At 51.3% G+C, this 20,101-nt stretch overlaps 3 protein-coding genes across 3 annotated transcripts; 2 read left to right on the top strand and 1 right to left on the bottom strand.

Moving 5' to 3' along the window:
• The first annotated feature begins 10,267 nt into the window (after positions 1–10,267).
• LOC128267051 (peroxisomal leader peptide-processing protease) lies at positions 10,268–12,096 on the top strand. Its single transcript, XM_053003843.1, has 6 exons — positions 10,268–10,273; positions 10,331–10,977; positions 11,035–11,296; positions 11,361–11,667; positions 11,729–11,890; positions 11,962–12,096. Exons 1-6 carry the CDS (start codon positions 10,268–10,270, stop codon positions 12,048–12,050), a joined length of 1,473 nt encoding a protein of 490 aa, XP_052859803.1. The 3' UTR covers positions 12,051–12,096.
• A 773-nt stretch (positions 12,097–12,869) lies between these two features.
• LOC128278273 (E3 ubiquitin-protein ligase LRSAM1-like) lies at positions 12,870–16,713 on the top strand. Its single transcript, XM_053016962.1, has 6 exons — positions 12,870–13,103; positions 13,281–13,523; positions 13,589–14,228; positions 14,290–14,777; positions 14,842–15,471; positions 15,550–16,713. The coding sequence occupies exons 1-6, from the start codon at positions 12,966–12,968 to the stop codon at positions 15,670–15,672; spliced, it is 2,262 nt and encodes a 753-aa protein (XP_052872922.1). The 5' UTR covers positions 12,870–12,965; the 3' UTR covers positions 15,673–16,713.
• Positions 16,714–16,775: 62 nt separating this feature from the next.
• LOC128278283 (deoxyribodipyrimidine photo-lyase) lies at positions 16,776–18,776 on the bottom strand. Its single transcript, XM_053016973.1, has 2 exons — positions 18,641–18,776; positions 16,776–18,583 (listed from the first exon to the last, which is right to left on the bottom strand). Exons 1-2 carry the CDS (start codon positions 18,703–18,705, stop codon positions 16,960–16,962), a joined length of 1,689 nt encoding a protein of 562 aa, XP_052872933.1. The 5' UTR covers positions 18,706–18,776; the 3' UTR covers positions 16,776–16,959.
• Positions 18,777–20,101: the final 1,325 nt, after the last annotated feature.

The raw sequence follows: 20,101 nt of genomic DNA, 5'->3' as shown, positions 1-20,101 counted from the left end.
AAAAATCTTTAACTATATCAAGAAAACTAAGTTCATGGTTTTGTCGCAGCCCAATGAAATAGAACTAATTTTCGGGTCACTGCCCGCCATATATTGCCCGCATGAAAGTGTCTTCTAAATTGTTCTCTCTGGAAGATTAGCTGCTTTCTGACCGCTAATGGTTATTAAGATATTCTTCAAGAAATGCATCCTGCATTTACGCAATCATAAAAATTGCACGAGGTAGAATTCTACACAAAGCTATATTCTGAAACAGGTAATACTTATATTTAGTACCTGTAAAGGGTACATTATGTTGTTCGAATACAAGACAGACATTTCACCTAGTTTACCTAAATAATAGAAAAGGCATAAAGTTCATAAGGGCAATATGTTTTGTATGGCCATTTCACAGACTACATAGAGACCAGGCGCCTCCTTATGCATCAGAAGGTGTTTTCTTAACATAAACCTAGCGGAAACGCACGGATGGGGAATACTTAATTTGTTCATAGCAAAAAAGGATCCATTACCTTTTGAATAATGTATAATATAGGTCTATTATCGTTGCAAAACTGTGCTAACGAACACGCGTTAAAGTAGCTGATAAAAGTTGATTTTAAAGAACAATTTTTATCACTGTTTCGTTGGCTGAGTGAACCCAACACGAGGCTGATCACGGACAGGCCGTTCATCGAGCAAGATCACTGCGATCAATCATGGAAAACAGGACCGGGTCGGGGCGGGAAAATTTTCCACCGGGAATGATTAAAAATGCACACAGCATCCGTGAGCAAGAGCCATGATTCAGGTACCCTCTCACTGGTGGTGTCAGTTTTTTCCCCATTGATTGGGATAAACTCCTGCTGCGAAGCCGATTATGGCCTGGCGGTTTGTTTCCAGCGGGGGCAGTACGCGTAACGTGCCGCGATTATTCCATCATCCGAGATCACTTTACCTAGTGGCCTTCCCAGCCGACGGAAGGGTGACTAGAACAACAATCTGGCCACCGTTTACACACTCACCCTAATTAATGATAATGATCAATACGCTCACCGGCACTACAGGGGTCTGATGCAATTAACGGTGGCGGTGCAACACACGATAGGCCGCGGGGGGTTTTTAGCGACGATCGCCTGGCCGGCCGGCCGGTGCTATGGCCGGTAATCAATGGGATCGATCGCACATGCCAGAGATACTAGTTAGCAACGGTTAAACGTCTCTTTTGGGGGGGAGGGTGGTTGGGAAACATAATCATCGAACGATCACCACCTCGGAACGCTCGGATTGGTCGTGGATTTTATGGGAAAATCTTTCCCCTGAAATGGCGACAGCGTGACTTTGAACTACTTACTCACACAGAACGAGAAAAACCCTCGGTGGTGGTAGAATGAAATGCGAAAAAATGTCCCCAGAATAGAGGCTATTAAAATGAGATCAGAACCCCATTAAACACGGGTTTTCTGCTCCGTCACGGTGGGCAGAGTTTGTTACGGGGGTTTGTACGCTACAGAAAGACAGGCGGAATGGTATCGCATTTTGGTATAATGAGCATTTAAGCGCTTTGCATGCCCACGTGCCTTTGATGATGGTATTTGTCTAGCTTCGGAGATGAATCAACCTTCAGCATCCGTTTTGATCCGTTATCCGGATTTGCTATACCAACGACAAAAACCATGACCACGGCAACAGCAAATGGTCTGCTCGGTCTGTGGATAAATTTGGCTAACGGTCGTGTGCTAAACGTGCTAAAAATGGTCGACTCGTTAGCCATGGGGATCTAAATTCCAGGGAATTGCTCCGGAGTGACTAAGTTTACTCATTAGCAGATTACGAACCCATCTGGCAACAGCCGGGTTTGGGGATAAATTCATCGCTCGCATCGCTAGTTGTCCCGTCAACGGATACTCACTTTTACTATCAACGGCAACAGTCTCGTTTCTCTATTGTGCATGAGGGACCAGGATGAGCATTGGACGTGGAAGGGTTCTCGCGATCCTCCGCGTTAGAGTGTTGGTTTTCACGGAGACGATCACAAACACGATCACGCCTTTTTCACGCACACACGCGTGCGCCCCCCGAGATGCGGGCCAAACACGGCACGGGAAATTGGTGCCAATCTCGGCAAGCGATCTACACCTGTCACGTCACACCGTTCGTTCGTTGCTGCGTCGGCTAAGTTCCGGTGTCCCCGGTGCACGGTACGCACTTTTTCCTCACTGGAAGACAGTCGTGAAACTTGTGGACACTCCGGCTCGTTTCGCGATCGAATAACAATTTTTGGACCCGCCGTTGGCCCGAGCATTCCATCACACCGACGTCGCCGTGGCGCCGTGGCTGTAGGTGGTTCCGGTGATCCGCGGTTGATCCGGGATCACGGTTCAATCCGATCACACTGCCAGCCGTCTCCTGCCGTGGATCATGTTTGGCAGCACGGTACCGAAGCTCGGCTCGCTGGCGCCGTTTCCCTAGACGACCGGATGTGGGCTTCCATACTACCTACTTCCGCTCTCGCTTCACTTCTACTCCCGAACCGCGTTGATCGTGTACACTCGAATCAGACTTCCCTTGATTGACTACACGGCTGGCGGTGGTGGTGGTTAGCGAATATGGACACCACTGTCGGGTCGGGACACCACACAGACACACACACACACACGGACGATGGCAGCAAGTGATTGGTCGCGCGGCGCTGTAGAAGAAATGGATCTTCTTAAAAGCTCAGCCCTTTCGACCGAGGCCTCAAACTGATCGAGAATTTTTTACCCACAAAAATCAACGCAAATCAGCGGCAGCTTCAAAGATCGTTACGCATGGATCGTTACAGCTCGAGCAACTCTCCTAGTGTCACGACAAAGAACCCCGACGGGGGGCCTTGGTAAACTACTTTTCGCACGGCACACACGGCGGACATTGCGCTATCGGGCCACACTTCTCAAAACTGACACTTCCGTTTGTTGGTGCGCTCCTGATGCGCTAGGTTCTGGAACTGTCCGGGCAGCCTCTGGCTGCTAAATCTTGCGTAGCTCACGTCCGGCGGGTGGCGAAAGTCCCGTCGCGATACACGGCTGTGAATGGTTCGTATTTTGGACGGAACCGACTCCGCGGGTCGGCGATACGCGCGACCGCGGCCAGGCGGCTAATGGATCTGATCACCAACACAGTGAAAACGGACCGCTTCATTGGGTAATTGAATTAAGTGCCGCTGCTACTGTTGCTGCTGCTGTTGTGTAGCGAAACGGTGCGACCCAAATGTGATGCCGCGCACGCACGGCACTGACGGCCAAGGAATGCATTTGTTTTGCTCTAGCGCTCCTAGAGCCGCCTTAAGTTCCTGGTTGGGCAACGCAGGGTGCCACAAGGCCAGTGAGGGCCATTTCAGGTCCATCGAATTCGCCCGAAAGTTCCTCCGAAAAGCCAGCATCGTTTGCGAACCATAAGGAACTTCAGTAACTATCAGTTCAGTTCCTAAGCCTTTGGTTGTCTCGGAAGCCTTTCGCATTTAATTGTTTAAGTGACAGTTTTGCTCAAACAATAGCTCTTACCTGCGGCGTGGGGCGTATTGTTGTGCAGCCCATAGAACCCGCTCGTCTTACGGTGACAGCCCGCGAAGGAAGCTTGTAAAGCGCTTTACGTAAGCCGCCCTCCTTTAACGCCTGTCAAACCGTCACCATTTTCTGCCCGGATGACGAAAGTGTGTGTAGGAACTGGGGGGGCAAGATTTATCACCCCTAAATGCACCAGAACAAAACGGGAGCGCGGAATTCCTTCAGCACAACCGGACAGCTGTCTAGCGCCGGACCATTCATGCGGAAAAGTCGGTCGGATATTGAGAACGGCAACAGGTATTACTGAAGGAAGAGGGACAATGGCCATTCGGAACCTCGCGCTGTCAGCCGCAAGTGACGATTCCTTCGTAACGACTCGCTGACAGGGGTGGCAGGGATAACACTTTTCCATTACAATAATTACCGTCTTACGCTGAGCCGCGAGACAGAAAAATGATGACGGATTGACGGATTGCTTATTGGAAATCCCATGGACAATGTGCTCGCATCGTTTGCACGTGTCTCAAGGAGGAACTGTCAGTTGAACACTTACAAGGATTTGCGGTATTAGAAATCCTATGTTTCGCAAACAATACGGAATAGTGAACTTTTTGCTGGCAAATTGAAGCCGTTCGATCGTATTAGTTAAAGGCAAAACGAAAAAATAAGATTTGAACAAACATGTTGCTCATGGGAAACACTGGACATTGGTGAATCATATTTACGCAATGCCGTTTTAATACGTACTGGCAAATGTCTGACACTATCGATCGATGGCAGCGAAATTGATCACGCCGCCCCGTTTGACTGCGTAGCTCTAATACTTCGCATCCGTTTTGAGGCGTAATCCATATTCTCGGCACTTTCAAGGAAACACAGCCGTGCACAAGCATGGTAATTAATCTGTTAATGGTATGCTTGAGACAACGTACGATCGTACGATCGTTAACGTGTCCGCCACACGAACCTGAAGTGACCGAGTTAGACCGTCGTCGAAAACAAGGGACAGTCACCGCCGATACCGAGATTTCAGTCGCCCCTCGCCTCGCCAAGCTTTGGAAAACGGTGGCTTTCCACACACATGATTCCACGACCCAATCTCGGCTAATCTGTTATCACGTGATCGGCAGCATTTCGAAACTGAAACTATTTTACCAGAGAGCGACCTTACCTTGACGTCGTCGGAGCCCATTCGGCTGGTGCAATCGAACCTCGGAATGCCTTTTCTAGTCCGGATTCACACTCGTCTGTCGACCGCACTTGGGTGGTGGCCGTTGTGATTAGTGACACTCGTTCGCCTGGCGGGGTTGACACGCTTTACGCAGCAGTTGAAAGTTCAAATTGTCGTCGGGGTCACACACTTTTTCACGGTTCACGTATCACAGGTGCCAGGTGACGAACCTCTTCGAACGATCGAAAAGCCAGTCAAGACAAGCACGAAGCACGATAATCCGTGCCTGGTGTGGAGAGCCTAAAGATCGCGCGGTTGCCGGTTTCGGACACACTGTTACGGTTAGGACCAGCAGTGAAATACTTGCGGCGGCAAAATTGTTTTCCCATTTATATAGAGAGGATAACGGCGCGAACCGCAACACTACAACAAAAAAACCAACGACGACGAACATCCCTCAATTGGCCGAAAGTCCTATGATGCTGCGAAACCCTGGAGCAGAGAGACAGAAAGGGAGAGAAAGAGCGGGAGAGAGAGACAGTCCGAGCAACCGAAGACGACGCGACAGAGAAGCATCGTCAAGGAGCAAGAAGGAACGAAGATGCTGGCCGGTCCGAACGCGAAAACGAAAGAGTTCGATCGAGATTTTGCGCAAATGAAACGGAAACCCATCGGAGCGGAAGGCGAGTTAAAAAGGAAAAGAAAGCTCGATTTTGGGGTTTTTGGGCGAGATCAAACGGTGGCCCCAGTCCTTAGCATGATATTTAAGACTGTTTGATGTTTGATGTCAAACGTTGAAAAGCTACACGAATTTGTGCGCTTTAAAGTACAACAAACAGGCGGTCATCAGTAGACTACTTTAGCTGTTTAATGATTCAAACCGTCAGTCGTGCCGTCACAGTCGATTAGTGGCATAAAACGGTTAAAGGAGGTGCTGGAAAACCCCACTAAAGATAAGCAAACATCGCCATCAAGCAGTAAAGAGCGAAGAAATCCATAGAATCCATAAAGCAAACTAATTGTCGTTTGCAAAATAATATAACCAGCGAACGCCGAGTGCGAAGTCGTTTGAAAGACACTCAAATTTGTTTCAGTACTAAGTTTTTCGTTTACCATCTTCCGCAGGCACTATTTTTAGCCAAAAGCCGGTTTCTTACCAATTGTTACAATGTTTCAAAAAGCGACGACAAATGCGGTTCAGTAGTGTCCATTTAGTACTGTTGTGCTGCTCGCTCAGTGACCACTTGACTTTGTCCACCCATCCAAGCCGCTTGAACGGGCCATTTTTTCAAACCTAAATTTACACCCATGATGTCATACTGTTACCACGAGAGTGTCTCAGCATGCCCGCTGCCTGCCGTCTTACTTTTGATGTGCCCTAACCTAGTTCTCGGGGCGTCTTCTGGGCGTACGCGCGTGCCATGTGCTCGCCCCGGGGTCGGCAGGATACGACGGTAGTCGGCGATGCCCGCGGCGTAAGGACGAGACTATCAAAAAGTATCCCACTGTTCCTCTGGAACATGCGCGCGCCCGGCCATTGGTCGCTCCGGGCTCGGGAACCAACGGCGGGCAATCCGCATCGTTAGGCCACCGGGAGGAGTCCGTGCAATTTAAGTTTAATTTTATACACTTACAATTTGCCACGGCAGCGACTGTCCCCGTTTGTCGGCGAGTTTTCCCCTTGAGCACTCCCACGAGTTCACCAAGATCTCTGCTGTCACATGCTACCTCAAGCGGCGCGTAATGATACACGGAGTCAATTATGGTTTTATAACCTTGTAATTTTATCATACGCGTACGCAAACAAATGCGGCACAAATATCGGTATCGGTTGCGTATCCGGTGCTTCCGAGGAAGTGGCCCCATGGTCCGTGGTCGGGGCAGTGGACGCACGGGCGCGCGCGCTACTTCAAGGATACACCGCCCCCCGTTTTATGGCTCGTTAACCCGCTGGCTTCAATTAGTGTACGGAGGCCCGGAACACTGTGTGTCCTGTCGTGTCCGATGACGTCAAAAGTGCGGCCCCGGAAGACCCTTCGGCCAAGTCGGCCACGACGTTTAACGGCCCCTGCCAAATACGGGCGCGAAAAGAGAAATGTCTTCATCGCGCGATCCTTTCACTGGCTTCGTGGTGGCTTCTTTTTTTTGCCCCGACAAGGGACGATCGGTCGTTATCGGGCGCGCGCGATCATCGGTGCCACGAAGTCTGTGCCGTAGGAATTTTAATCACTGTTTTAACGGCGGCGGCTGGCGTAACGTTTCCCGTTTAGTGCCGCCCAAACCGAGCCAATTTTATGACTCATAAAAAGCAATCAACAGTGGAATCTTCCCAAAAGCCATTCGACAGGCCGCCACAGCCCCGCGATCATTCAACGCCCTCTGGCAGTGGCGGCCGCGGTCGATCATTAGCGGACACGAAGACATTTTGTTTTTCTTTTTCGGGCGCACGATTTACGGGGTGTGCAAAAAAACAACGCGGTCAAAACGCATCCCGGCCCCGAGGCTCGTATCATTGATAAAAACTAAGCCACCATTCATTACCATTCGCATTAGCATACAGATTTGACGGTTTCCTATTTATGGGCAGCCGGTGCCGAGAAACCGGTGCCAGGTTGTCTGCTTCGCTCGGGTTTGCGGGCCCCAAAAACCGGTCCCGGTTCCCGGGCCGTTCCGAGTCCGTGGCTCACGTGGCTCACGACGACGCTCGTCCGCCCGGACGGCACCCTTTGAGCTTGCGGCCCACCCGATGGCCGCCGCCGACATCGCGAAAGCTCCAAATTGGTTCCTTGTTTCGTTGCCGTTTTGCGTCCCGAGTCCGGAGTGGGACAGTGATCGAGCACGCCCAGTGATCAGCGGCTTTCCGGGCGGCCCGGACCGATGCCCCGAGGGCCGCTGACTGTCAAAAGTCACTCGCAGTCAACCGGGCGGGCGATCCATTATCGATCGGTGGAGCGGTGAACCGAACCCAGGGCTCTGGCGGTGACGGTGATCCTCAACCCTTAAAACACTGTGTACTACGAGTGCACCACCCGGCACGGACGGGCACCGGGTGAGTCACCGGCACGGGACTAATCAACTTATGCGAGCACAGCTCGTCCGCTCCGCGGTAACGTTTATGTTAATCTCGTACACTCTCGGGCCGGTGGCTTCTCTCCCACGGGAGCCCACGGCCAAACAGGTAGAACAACAAATCATTAATCAAAAAACAATTTACCGGAGCGGCCCCTTGGAACCGGTTCGGGCGGTTCGCGCTCGACCGATCGACCGATGAACGATGGCTTTGGCAAGGATCTCGCAAGCGCGCACCAGCATTTTAGATTAACTCATTTGCATCCTTTGGAAGTGGTCCGACTGGCGATGCGCGCCCAGCCCACCGCCGAATCGCCCAGCCGTTCTATAAAAAGCCGATTCTGGCCGCGCAGAGAACGGAAAAGAGAACGTCGTCGTAAAAACCGAAATGGTTAGCATAATGAATTATGCTCGGAACGGAGGTTTTCGATTGGGCCTGTTCACATGTTTGCCGCCACCGATCGCAGATTTCCGCCGAAGCGGATGATGATGATGATGTTGGATTAGGTGTTCCGAATGTACACACCACCGGGTTCAGTAAAAACTATGTTGCAAACTTTTGTCGGCTGCCATGTTAGACCGATGGGCCACCCCTTGAGCGGATGTGTCAAAAGCCTTTCTGGTTGACGACTGTTTGTCAGATCTGCGTCGTGCGAGTGCGGGATTGATTGCCCCATCGTCGTCGGCCGTCGAACATTGAGCAATCGGGCCCAAAATTTATGCAAACTGCGGGATCCAACAACCTGACGGAATCGTTGTGCACTTTATCGATCGAGGTGTATGTGCAACCTTTCTCGTCCAGTGCCTCACCTTGTTTTGTTTCCACCGTTGGCCATAAAAAAAAACTGTTGCGAACTGCTACGGGCAAGTAAACCTTGCCGATTCTAATGGGCCGCGCTTCAGTTCGCCAATGATTGGTTGATATGGCGCACCCAAACGATCGATTACGGAGTTGCGGCTATCCTCGAAAATCGGACTCCATTGGAAGATCAAAACCGAGCGGCCCGACACACACGGAAAATGTCAGCCAAGTGATATTTATGTGCGCCTCGATCAATATGCGCCATTCTGGAGTCAATCGAGGCGACGTAATCGGCGCATCCCACACGCCGCGGCCGAGCAGCATCGGAAGTCAGGCTCGGGCTGGAAGGTCCATGTGCCCCGATCGGTGTGTAGGGTAAAACACACACACGCGCCATTCCCGACTGTGCGGACCCCCCAGGAAGTGGCCGGAGATATTCATTGCCAATGTATGCTTCTCGCGAGCCTGCCGGTGGTCGATCGGACGCGGTGTAAACGGTTGACCTATAGCTCGGGGATCGCGTCAGCAATTACGAGACCCCCGATCGATGGAGCAGCTTAATCAAAGAACTTGGCGCGCGTGTGTTTGGCGCGGCCACATGCGAGTCTCCAGTTGCTCCACGATGCTCCACATGCAGCAGTCCCATCCACCGCATCCTCCCGCTGGAGCGGCCGGCCGCATTATTCATTATTCACACAACCGGCTCTCGCGATCACCATATCACCGCGACCGGCACCGCACCCCTCACGCGGGACCCGCGCAGTTTCATTCAGCCGAGGTGGCCCCGCGGTCAAACGCGGATGTGCGCCAAGCTGTCTGATCGTGCGGCGCGATCCGTGGTGCGCCAGCGGAACACGCCGCGCGCTGGGCGGCTGTTGGACGCGCCCGTCCGCCCGAGAGCAATTAATTTGCAACTGCCGTGAGACTGGTCCACTCTGGAACCGGGGGGCGGGTGGGGATATAGTCATGAGAGTAAAGAGTAAATCGCGCGTGGAAACCGCAAAAAGGGGGCCACTTTATGTGCGCCCGGTTTTACTGCCTCCACCATTTGGTTTCAGGTCGAATTGCGTCGGTCGCGCGGATGGCAGGCGGCATTTGAATAAGGGAGCGATTGTCTTTTTCGCGATAAATTTATTAACATACATCAATATGCAGCACGCCACCCGGTTCGGGTCCACTTGTCGGGACAGGATTCGCTTTTAGTGCCAGATGCTTATGTAAGGACATCACTGACCCCGACTCAAGGATTAGTGAAGCATTAAAACCCACTCCGATGAATGACAGGAACACTTTGTGGAATAATAAATTTGTTCGGTGATTGTGTTTGCTGCAGCGATTTGCGATTCACTTAAGTGAACTGTCCATTTTAATAAATAATAGGTTGTGAACTGCTAATATTGAAATTTTAATCAATAGAAGCGATACCGTGAGTCGAAATAAGCTCACACCGTAACCGTCATTGGAAAGAATGAAACGAGAAATTTAAAAACGATGAAATATTTCAACGTTCCCATACGATAAGAAAATTGCCTACGTTTCTCGCATTTTGCACCATACTGTACGAGAGCGTATGACAGTTGTGTGTCATGATTTGTTTTGATCTGGAAACCGCTGAAGGCTTTTTGTTTGAAAATCTTTAATCCTTCTGGACAAAGTTCTATCAATTGTATAATTAAGATACTGAGGTAGCTTAAGAATATGAAGGTAGGTGAATGGTAAGAAACGGTCTGCAACAGTTTGTTCATTCATAAACCATTTCAGATTTCAACTGTTCCGAACCATGGAACCATTTTCTATACCACTGGCGGACACAAGGCATCGGCAGTTTTTCTTAGCGATGGAATTGTTATCACCTCGGCTTTGCTGCTCACTGATAACGTGTCCGTGGCAAAGAGAATTACCGACGCCGTTAAAAAAACGCCCATCGTTGAGCTATGCAAAATCGATCAGGTTAATCGACTGGACTTTCGAATCGTGCGAAAGCACCAAAATCAGTTAGAGGAGCGGACTGCTCGGGCCCTCTACATTGTCCATTCCCCGAGAGTGAAGGCATGCCTGGAGCAAGTCTTGTCCGGGTTGCAGATCGTCCTGAATGGTGACACCAAAATGTTGCACGAGTTCGGTAGTCTATACTCTAGCTTCATCGTTCTGTCCGCGAATGGTTCTGAGGTTTCGCCTTGGCACTCCATTCAATCACTGCTAAACTGTGCCAGTCACGCGAGCGATGAACCCCTTAAATTGCTTGATAAAGTAGTGACCGTTTCTACCCCGTTCGGAAACGAATCGTTTTTCAACACGGTTCACATAGGCCACGTATGCAACGTTTTCGGAGATAATGACTGTATGCTGCTCCTCGATGTTCCGCTGAGTATGGGATGCGAAGGAGGAGCCGTTTATGATAGCAAAATGTAATGTTCCACCACAACCAGTCGAGCCCACTGCTAATGGATTGGAGTTTGTTTTAGGAAACTACGAGGCTTTCTCATCGGATCTACGTTTATGTACCGCAACGATAACGTGACTCTATCGTTGGTGGTAAATGTGGATGAACTTTTGAATATCTCCCACAACGAGCGAAACTTATGCAACCGATTACCGAGTTCGTTTCCGGAGCAGGCATTCCGATCGGTCTGCATGATAGACTCGCAGGGCTGCTGGGGCACGGGGTGTGCTTTCGAGCTGAAAGGGAACCACTACATCATCTCCTGCGCACACGTACTCGCGACCGTAAGTAGTGTGCCGTCGTGTGCGAGACGAAAATGGGGACGACAATTTTCAATTCTACTTGCAGGATAACATTACGTGTTTCTTCAACGACCGGCAAGTGATGCACCCGAAAGTGCTGTTCAAAAATCCAACGTTCGACAGTGCGTACGACATTGCGCTGATGGAGGCAAGTTACGAAGAGGCACAATCCGTTAACTGGTTTTGCCGTTTAGCTAACTACATTCCCCGCGTTGGCCAGCGGCTGTATGCTGTAGGGTTTCCTGTGCTTAAATCCCTGGCAATGAAACCCACGTTCCGGCCAAGTATTGTACCAGGTCGTGTCACAAAGTACACCGACGGTATTCTGTTCACCGATTGTTCCATACAAAATGGTACGCGCTTTAAGCATTAATTATGATCGCTTTATTTATGCGCTGATCGGTTTTATTCCAGGCCAAAGCGGTGGACCGGTATTTGATGAAAACGGTCTGCTTATTGCGATCGTTGTGTCAAATTTCAAGAGCTCTCTCGACAATCGCATGTATCCGTTTCACAACATGTGCGTTCCCATCTGCGCCATCTACCCCGCGCTTGAGCAATACACCGAAACACGTGGTACGTCCGATTGTTAGGAACAATTAATGCCAGTACGAACCGTAGCAAGTTTATTGTTTACACGCTTGCAGATAAATCATCTCTCGACGCGCTGCAAGCGGACTGGAGCATACGGAGCAAGTGGAAGCTGAAACCCCCGCCGATTTTGAACAAACTGTAAACTGATACAGTACATGCTGCCATACGGGGGAGAGTGTTTTAATTTAGATTCTCTGGGGAAATGGGTTCGCGCGCAGGGTACGGTATGGTTCTAGTGGCAATGGGAAATGGTAGGTTTTTTTTATTAATAAAGAGTAAATTACGTTGTTCCTTACTTTCATTCTAATTTATCGTTTTGCGAAACACCGTTTTAAACCGTCATAAATTATTGTCGCTTAATTCCGAACTTCCGCCGAATCCTGTCATGCTGGAGCGAGACGGCTGATATATCGTCGCTTCCGTCGCACTCCTAGTGTTTATGCTAAACGTCATCGCCAGCCAAGACAGATTCAAAACATTTGTTCGTCCCGTGACACGAATTGCGTGAAAAAATCGACCGTCCGCGCGCAAAACCGCGCCAGACCGGAATAAGGAGTGAGCGAGAGCAAGCGAGACAAGGAAGGCAGCAAACGAATTGGCCAGGAATCGGATTCTCTCCGAATTTTGACGCATATGTAGTAAACGACGAGTGGTCGAGGCAGGCGAAATCCGCGATTCGATTCGACAGAAAAATCGCAAAATCGGCGCGACGATTATGTGTAGAGCAGTTGGTTTGTTGTTTGTTGTGTTTTGTGTTCAGCATTTCGTAGCGTCCATCGCAGAACCGTAGAACCCGCGGGCGACTATCCATCGTAGCACCGTAGTAAAGCTCTGCACGTAGTAGCGTAAAGCCCTGAGTGTAGTGGACCTAGAGTCGTAGCAAGTAGCACACAGTCTCTCCTCCGGGCGCAGTAATTTATACGCGTGAATCATCCGTATCCGTCGATCGTGTGGCGCAATAGAGCTCATTGAGGCCAATTTTGCCACCGACGAGCGTGTCCCTAGCGAGAGACGTGGTTGACGCGACGCACGAAAGCAGGAGCTAATTGTTTCTTTTATGGGTTGTCGCCTTTCGTCGTCGAACAATGAAAATCTGCTCACACCAACAGACGACGCCGGAAACAGTGAAATGCCTACTACGAGCCACCAGCCGACCGTGGACTACAAAGCGCGCCTTGAGCGGAAGCAGTGCCTGGTAATATGCACCGTTCCATTACGCTACACACGGATCCCGCTTGCGCGTCGAGCCTGTTTCCGGTTGTGACACAATTACTCCGACGGGAACGGGAACACAGCAGGAGGACGGATATCGATTGTGAACTAAGTGTGACACCATTATTTTGTTTTTCGCTCTCCGTACCGCCCCCCGCAGGCCAAAGAGACACCGGAACCGATCTACGATTTGGAAGACTGCAATCTGAAAGATGTGCCTGCGGGCGTGTTTGTCATGTGCAAGGTGCTGCGGAAGGAGGCACTCACGCTGGCCAGCAACAAACTTTCCTCCCTGGCCGGCGGGGGCGTGCTGGAAGACTTAGTTTTACTGCAATCGTTAAATCTATCGTACAATCGATTCAAGAAGCTGCCGGATGATATTTACAAACTAGAAAACCTCAGGGTAAGCAAGGTGGCGGGAGGTTGACCGATGGCCCGGAGATTACACCTTTTCGTTTCGGTTTGCAGGAACTATTTTTATCTAACAACGCCTTGGAGAAGCTGCCGGTGACGATGGGGCGACTGAAGAAGCTAGAGCTGCTGAACCTGGCAGCGAACAATCTTTCGACGGTGGAACAGTTAGCGTTCATGACCAATCTTAGAATGCTGGACATCAGCAGCAATGTGCGTCTTTCGCAGCTGTCCAACCAGCTGGCAACGTGTGATAATCTCGTAGATATTGTACTCGATACGGAGCGCATAGTGTACCCGCCGGCGGACGTAACGGCCGGTGGGACGTACGCCATCGTCAAATACCTTTCGACCGGAGAAATTCTGCCGGAAGACTCGGTTCCCGTAGCGCACTCGAAGGCACCCATCGGCAGCAGCAGCACAGCGTTTATTAGCAGCGAACGGGGAGGCGACCAGCGCCAGCAGGAACTGGCCCGGGAGCGCTTGGAGAAGGAGCGCAAGTTTCTCGAACGCGAACGGTTAGCGTTCGAGAAGGACGTACTGACGGAGAGCAAGCTGCACGAGGAGCAACAGCGCAAGAAGCAGCTCCTTTTGCAGCAACTGCTCGAGCAGCAGAATCAAAACGACACCCAGGTGAACCGGTTGCAGCGCGAGAAGCAAACGGAGCGTGAGCGGTTGATCGATAACATCATACAGGGTGAGCCGAATATCGGGAACCGTTTGTAGCTTGTAGCTTTACAATCCATTTTACTTTTTAGATGAGCTGCGTTCCAACGAGCTGGTGAACAATCTGCTAACACTGAAGAATGGTCCCGACCCGGCGTTCCTGGAGCGCGAACGTGAGGAACAGAACCGGTTGATCGAGGCGCTACGCATCAAGCAGAACGATCTGCGCAAGCAGGAGATTCTGACCGCGATGACGGATCTGCTAGAAAACGAAATCAACATCATACAGAACTTTCACAATCAGCGTGATCAATCGTCGCGCAATCTGCTCGAGAGCGAGTGCGAAACAAACAATCTGCTCAACAACGTGTTTCTGAACTATGACAAAAATCGCCAGGAAGTGATCGACCAGATCACGGTGGACGAGGACATACAGAAGAGTGCGGTGGCCGCACTGATCGCGCGGAACGATTCGCGCACCTGGGGTTTGGTGGAGCAGGTGCGCATCGTCGAGTCGCAACTGGCCGCCCTGACGCTGTACGAGATCGAACGGAAGAAATCCAACCAAGACGACCAAATTGTACGTCACCGCCGGTGCAAGGTGCGCTTCGTTTCAGTAACATTAACGGGAATTTTGTTTTCAGATCAATCTGACGGAGCATCGCATCAATTTGACCTACGTTCTGACGGATTTGCTCAAGCAGCAGGACCAACGCAAGCAACAGCTTCTGGAGACGCTCAAAATAATCGAGAAGCAAAACGAAAGCGAACAGCAATCCGACTTCTGGCTGCTGCAGTACCAGCGGCTGCTTGACCGACAGCCCACGGAGTTGACCCACGGGAGCGCCTCGATTGATCCCGTGCTCGGCTATCAGTTCCTGGTGAACGGAGTCGTGCACTGTTTGCCGTTTTTGTCCAAACTGTGGCAAAACAAGGACAAGGAGCTGTGCCAGGTGTGCGACACCGACTTGACGGCGGCCGGTGTGCAGAATCCGACCGATCGCCGCGGAATTCTGCAGTCGATCGCCAGCTACTACGACTATTTGAACGGCAGAATCGACTATCCGGAGGGAGAATCGGTCGTTGGTACGCCCATGGCAACGGCACCCATGGACACGGAATCCGACGATGATCGTGCACCGAGCACGAGTCGAAGCGGAAGGGAGCCAGTATCACCGAGCGTTCCGGACACCCCGCCCATGGTCGGGGAAGGTGGCACGATCAGCCCAGTAACAGCTCAATTCGCCGAATGTGTTATCTGTATGGAGCAAATGGTAATGTCCTTGCTCGATTTAAAGCTTCGCTGAGGGGGTTTTGATCATGGTGCGTTCTCTCTTTTTGGTTCGTTTCAGGTGCAAGTGATATTCCTGCCGTGCGGACACATGTGCTGCTGTGCGGTGTGTCACACCGAGGTCCACGATTGTCCCATGTGCCGGGCGTACATTGAACGGAAAATCAAAGTCATACAGCCTTAAGCGGTGCCCCGGCCCACAGCTGGGCGTGAAAGGCAACACAAGGTTTTCTCTATTTCACTATCCGTTCCATTTCGCGAAACACAGCAATAAATCGGATGAAAACATGTCTCTCGGTCGGTTCATCGGGACGGCGCAATACCAATGCATTAGTCAAATTATCTACCATTTTCATCTCTAGTCACGTAAAGACAGTTCAGTTCAAACCGTTAGGTGGCAAGCTGGTGAAGGGATACTATTAAGCGGAAAATTCAAATTAAATAACAAACATGTAAACGGAATTCTTATAGATCTAATGAAGCTAAACTAAGAGATTCGCACGAATTGAAGAGAAGGAAGATGCCTTTCCTACGTAAGAAAGCAAACAAACCGAAAAGTTATGATATCACTACGTACGTAGCGTTTAAGGATAAGAAAAAAACACCAAACGCCATCCTGAGGCACTATTACTCTATTTCTTCTAGCTTAAGAACACACGCCAACACCTAACCTTTTATCCATTCGTGCATTTTTGAGGTATCGCGTTGGAGGTTTTGTTAAGTTTGTACGAGTTGATTGCAATGTTGTTCTATTACTACTAGCCACGAAGCGAAAAGACACCTTTTGAGCCCAGCAGGCCGTTTAAGCTATACTCTTACCCTTAAAACAAGCCACGCTTGTGCCATTCATAAGATCCATAAGTATTACCGTTTTGCGTTGTAAACCCAAGGTTTCTATCGTCGTTGTTGTAGTGGTGGCGGCATTCACGATTGTTTCTGGAGCACAACCGGAAAACGTAGCCATTTCATTGTAGAGAGTGCCTTTCACTGTACGAATCATAACTGCGTCCGTTCAGAATGAAGCACACTTGCCCTTGCAAACAAAACGATGGAATTCAGTTTTTACCACACCAGAGAGTTTCTAAAACGGCACGTGGAAACATTTAACTGTAAGTGCTTGCTTCATCCAATAGCTTAATCGCTTAAGCGACATTTTACCGTTACCCTCGCTGATCGTGTTTGGTAAGTTTCGTAATTTGTCATAAGAGCGTTTTAATAAAATTTTATCCCTCGATCCGATTGTTGTCTGTTGTGTCGGTGTGAGTATTGTTCGTTTTATTGATCCATTTGTACTTGTTTACAGTTCAACTGTATCGTAAGCATGTCACATTACTTAAAGGTTCGGTAACGTATTCTAAGTAACTTAGCCTCAAGGAACTCATTTTGTTGGAAAGGATAATGATAAGACAGAAACGGGAAACGACAAGAATTTATGAAGATTTCACAAGCAAAAAACAACAATAAAGGTAAACTATTTGCGTTGGTAAACCTTGCCACCATATCGGGCGACAAACGCGTTCACGTCGAACTTGCGCCGGCAGCCTTCGTAGTTCATGTAGCGAATTTTGCCGAAGACGTCGCGCTCGCTCCACGCCCGATCGTGAATGCCGGCGATCGACCACATGCAGCCCACGTATCCGTTCGGGTCGCGCCCATCCAGATTGTACCGATCGTTCAGATAGATGGCCGTCGCGAGCGCTTCTTCGGGTGTTTTGGTCCACTCGAGAATTTTCTTCGCCCAGTACATCCGCAAAAACCCGTGCATCTTGCCTTCCGTTACCATCTGCAGCTGGGCGGCGTTCCACAGATCGTCGTGCGTTTTGGCCGAATCCAGCTCGTCGCGGGTGTAGCAGTAGGTGCGCTTATCCTTGCGGTGGTCGTCGAGCGTCTTCCGGGCCCATTCGTTCGCCCCGCGCAGATTGTCGTAGTCTTTGTTGTAGAAACAAAAGTTGTCCGACAGCTCGCGCCGTACGATCGCTTCCTCGCAGAAAGCGGCCACACCGCCCGTGTGGCGTTTACCGTAACTTTTGACCGTCAGGATAGCTCGCTGCACCGACAGCTGCCCAAAGTGGAACCAGGGTGAAAGCTGCGAAAGGGCATTTTCCGTCGGATCGTTGCGCTTGGTGTCGAACTTGCCGAGACGCTGCTCGACGAAGCTTTGTAGCATCCGCACGCCCGCGACGTACCCGGGAGTTGCCCACTTGACTTCGTCTACCGAGCGATCTACTTCCAGCGATTCGATCACCCGTGGCCAGTCGATCGGTTTGGCTACGAACCGGGACGTGTGTGGATGTCTGATGACCGGTGGAAAGGGTGTAAGGTAGGCTGCCAAATGGCCGTTCACCTTTCTCCGTATGGTGCGTGCCGCGTACTCGAGCTTGTCCGAAGTCACCCAAACGGGCACGATATTGTGTGCGTCCACCTGACACAGGGGCACCTCCATCGGAAGGGCCTTAGCTACGTCGTCAACAACCCACTGCATCGGAACGCGTAGCGGGCTAAAGTCACACACCACGCAACCGATTTTATGTTTCTTCACGAACGCCGGCACGTTCTCGGCCGCATTGCCGCGTAGCAGAACAAACTGGATGTTAAGTTTCGCGCATTCGTGGGCCACTTCTTCCAGACCGTAGAGCAGAAATTTGAAGTGACGGATAGTGGCTTCCAAAAATTTCGGCACCAAGTTGAAGCAAACGATCAAGGGCAGTTCGTTTTTTAACGCAAGCTTCTGCGCGTACAGAAAGGCCCAATTATCTTGCACCCGCACGTCCCGCGACATCCAATACAGGATGGCCTGCTTATTCTCGTCGACTTCCTTGGCAGCCGATAGGACTCGTACACGTTTTTTCTTGAAGTCCAAATCTAGCACCGATGGCGCGGTTCCGTTCCGGTCGGCCTTGAACAGTGCTACGTAGTCGGCGGGCTTTGATGAACCGGCGTCCCCCGGCGGAGTGGCTTGGTCTGTGCCGGGATGATCTTCATCCGTTTTCTGCTTCTTCACGGTTGGCTCCACCGACGACGACGAAGACGGATGGGCTGATTTTTTCATGCTGTTGATACTCCAGCTTGGCAGCGAAGAAGCGTGATCTGTTAACCTAAGCACCGGGAACTTTAGATGATTTAGTTCCGAGAGGGAACAGTCATGAACTTACCGAACTTTTAAATAGACGACTACTTGATTGCGACGAAACGGAAAGTTGGCGAAATTGCAGAACATACGAGGAACGATGATAGAAACGCGCGCGTTTCAAACATAAACATTGAGCTGTCACTTTCAAAAGCGCTGACGAGAGACTTGTGTGCAAACTTCACTAATGTTAACGGTTTCTACATTAGTTTGTCGAAGCGTTATCCAAAAATTTGATTGTTTAAAGAAAATAAATTAAAATTAACGAAGAACAATTTGGTGGCCGAGTTACGACAAAAATGGTTCCGGATCGTGGTGGCAGTGGCAAGCTCAACCTCGTTGTGGCCGAGATCAGGGGCATAGTGTATGCCAGCTGCTACGCTCCCCCTCGGTGGGGCATCGAGGCATTTAGGCTGTATCTGGAGGCGCTGGCCCTAGCAGTGCAAGGCCACCCTCGCGTCGTCGTAGGAGGCGACTTCAACGCTGCCGCTGTCGAGTGGGGCAGCCCCCGGACCAACGCCAGAGGAGAGGAGCTCCTCGCGATCATGGAGCAGCTAGGGCTCGTCCTGCTGAACCGTGGATGTGTGCCAACATACCGAGGCAACGCAGTGGCCAGGCCGTCGGTGATCGACGTGGCATTTGCCACTCCAGCCATCGCAGGGCCGGGCGACTGGCGGGTGGTAGTGGACGACCAGCTGATGTCGGATCACTCGCCCATCACCTACACCGTCGGAGACCCGCAGCCTCGAACCGCACCGCGCCCGGCACCACGGCACCAGCTTCGCCGGTGGAGGATGCACCTGTTCGACCCGGAGGTGTTCGCGATCTCGCTGCGGGCACTCAACTTCGGCGGAGTCGAACCAACGGTGGCTGCCGTCACGAAACTGCTGGTGAGAGCCTGTGACGAGACCATGCCGCGCAGTGGCCGAGGACCGGGTCGGAACAGGCGTGCCGTCTACTGGTGGACGTCGGAGATCGCGGATAAGCGCACCATCTGCGGGCTTGCCCGAAAACGCCTGCGAAAAACGGGGGACGCCAGCGACCGTGCTTACCGGGCCGTCGAGTACATGCAGACGAAGCGCATGCTCGACAGCGCCATCCGGGAAAGCAAGCGGCGTTGCGCCCGCGAACTCGCGGACTCGGTGGAGGACGACCCCTGGGGCAACGCCTACCGAACGGCAGTGGGCTGGCTGACAGGCGGAAGCTTGCGGCAAGAGGACGACCACGAAGTGCTGGGACGCATCGTGGACGAGCTGTTCCCACAACAGCCACCGATGGACTGGCCCGATGCAGCGCGACCAGAGACTGCCATTGGGGCGATCCGCGGGGTAACTGAGGAAGAGCTGATGGCTATTGCCAGCAGCCTCAGCCCCCGCAAGGCCCCTGGACCCGACGGCATCCCGAACGCTGCCGCAACCGCTGCCCTGCGAACATACCCAGCTGTGTTCTGCAGCCTATTCGGACGGCTCCTCGAAACAGGCTCCTT

This window comes from Anopheles cruzii, chromosome 2 (assembly GCF_943734635.1).
Source record: "Anopheles cruzii chromosome 2, idAnoCruzAS_RS32_06, whole genome shotgun sequence".
Classification (NCBI taxonomy): Eukaryota; Metazoa; Arthropoda; class Insecta; order Diptera; family Culicidae; genus Anopheles; species Anopheles cruzii.
The sequence above is the reverse complement of the archived record's forward strand: the minus strand, read 5'-3'. Positions and strand labels throughout refer to the sequence as shown.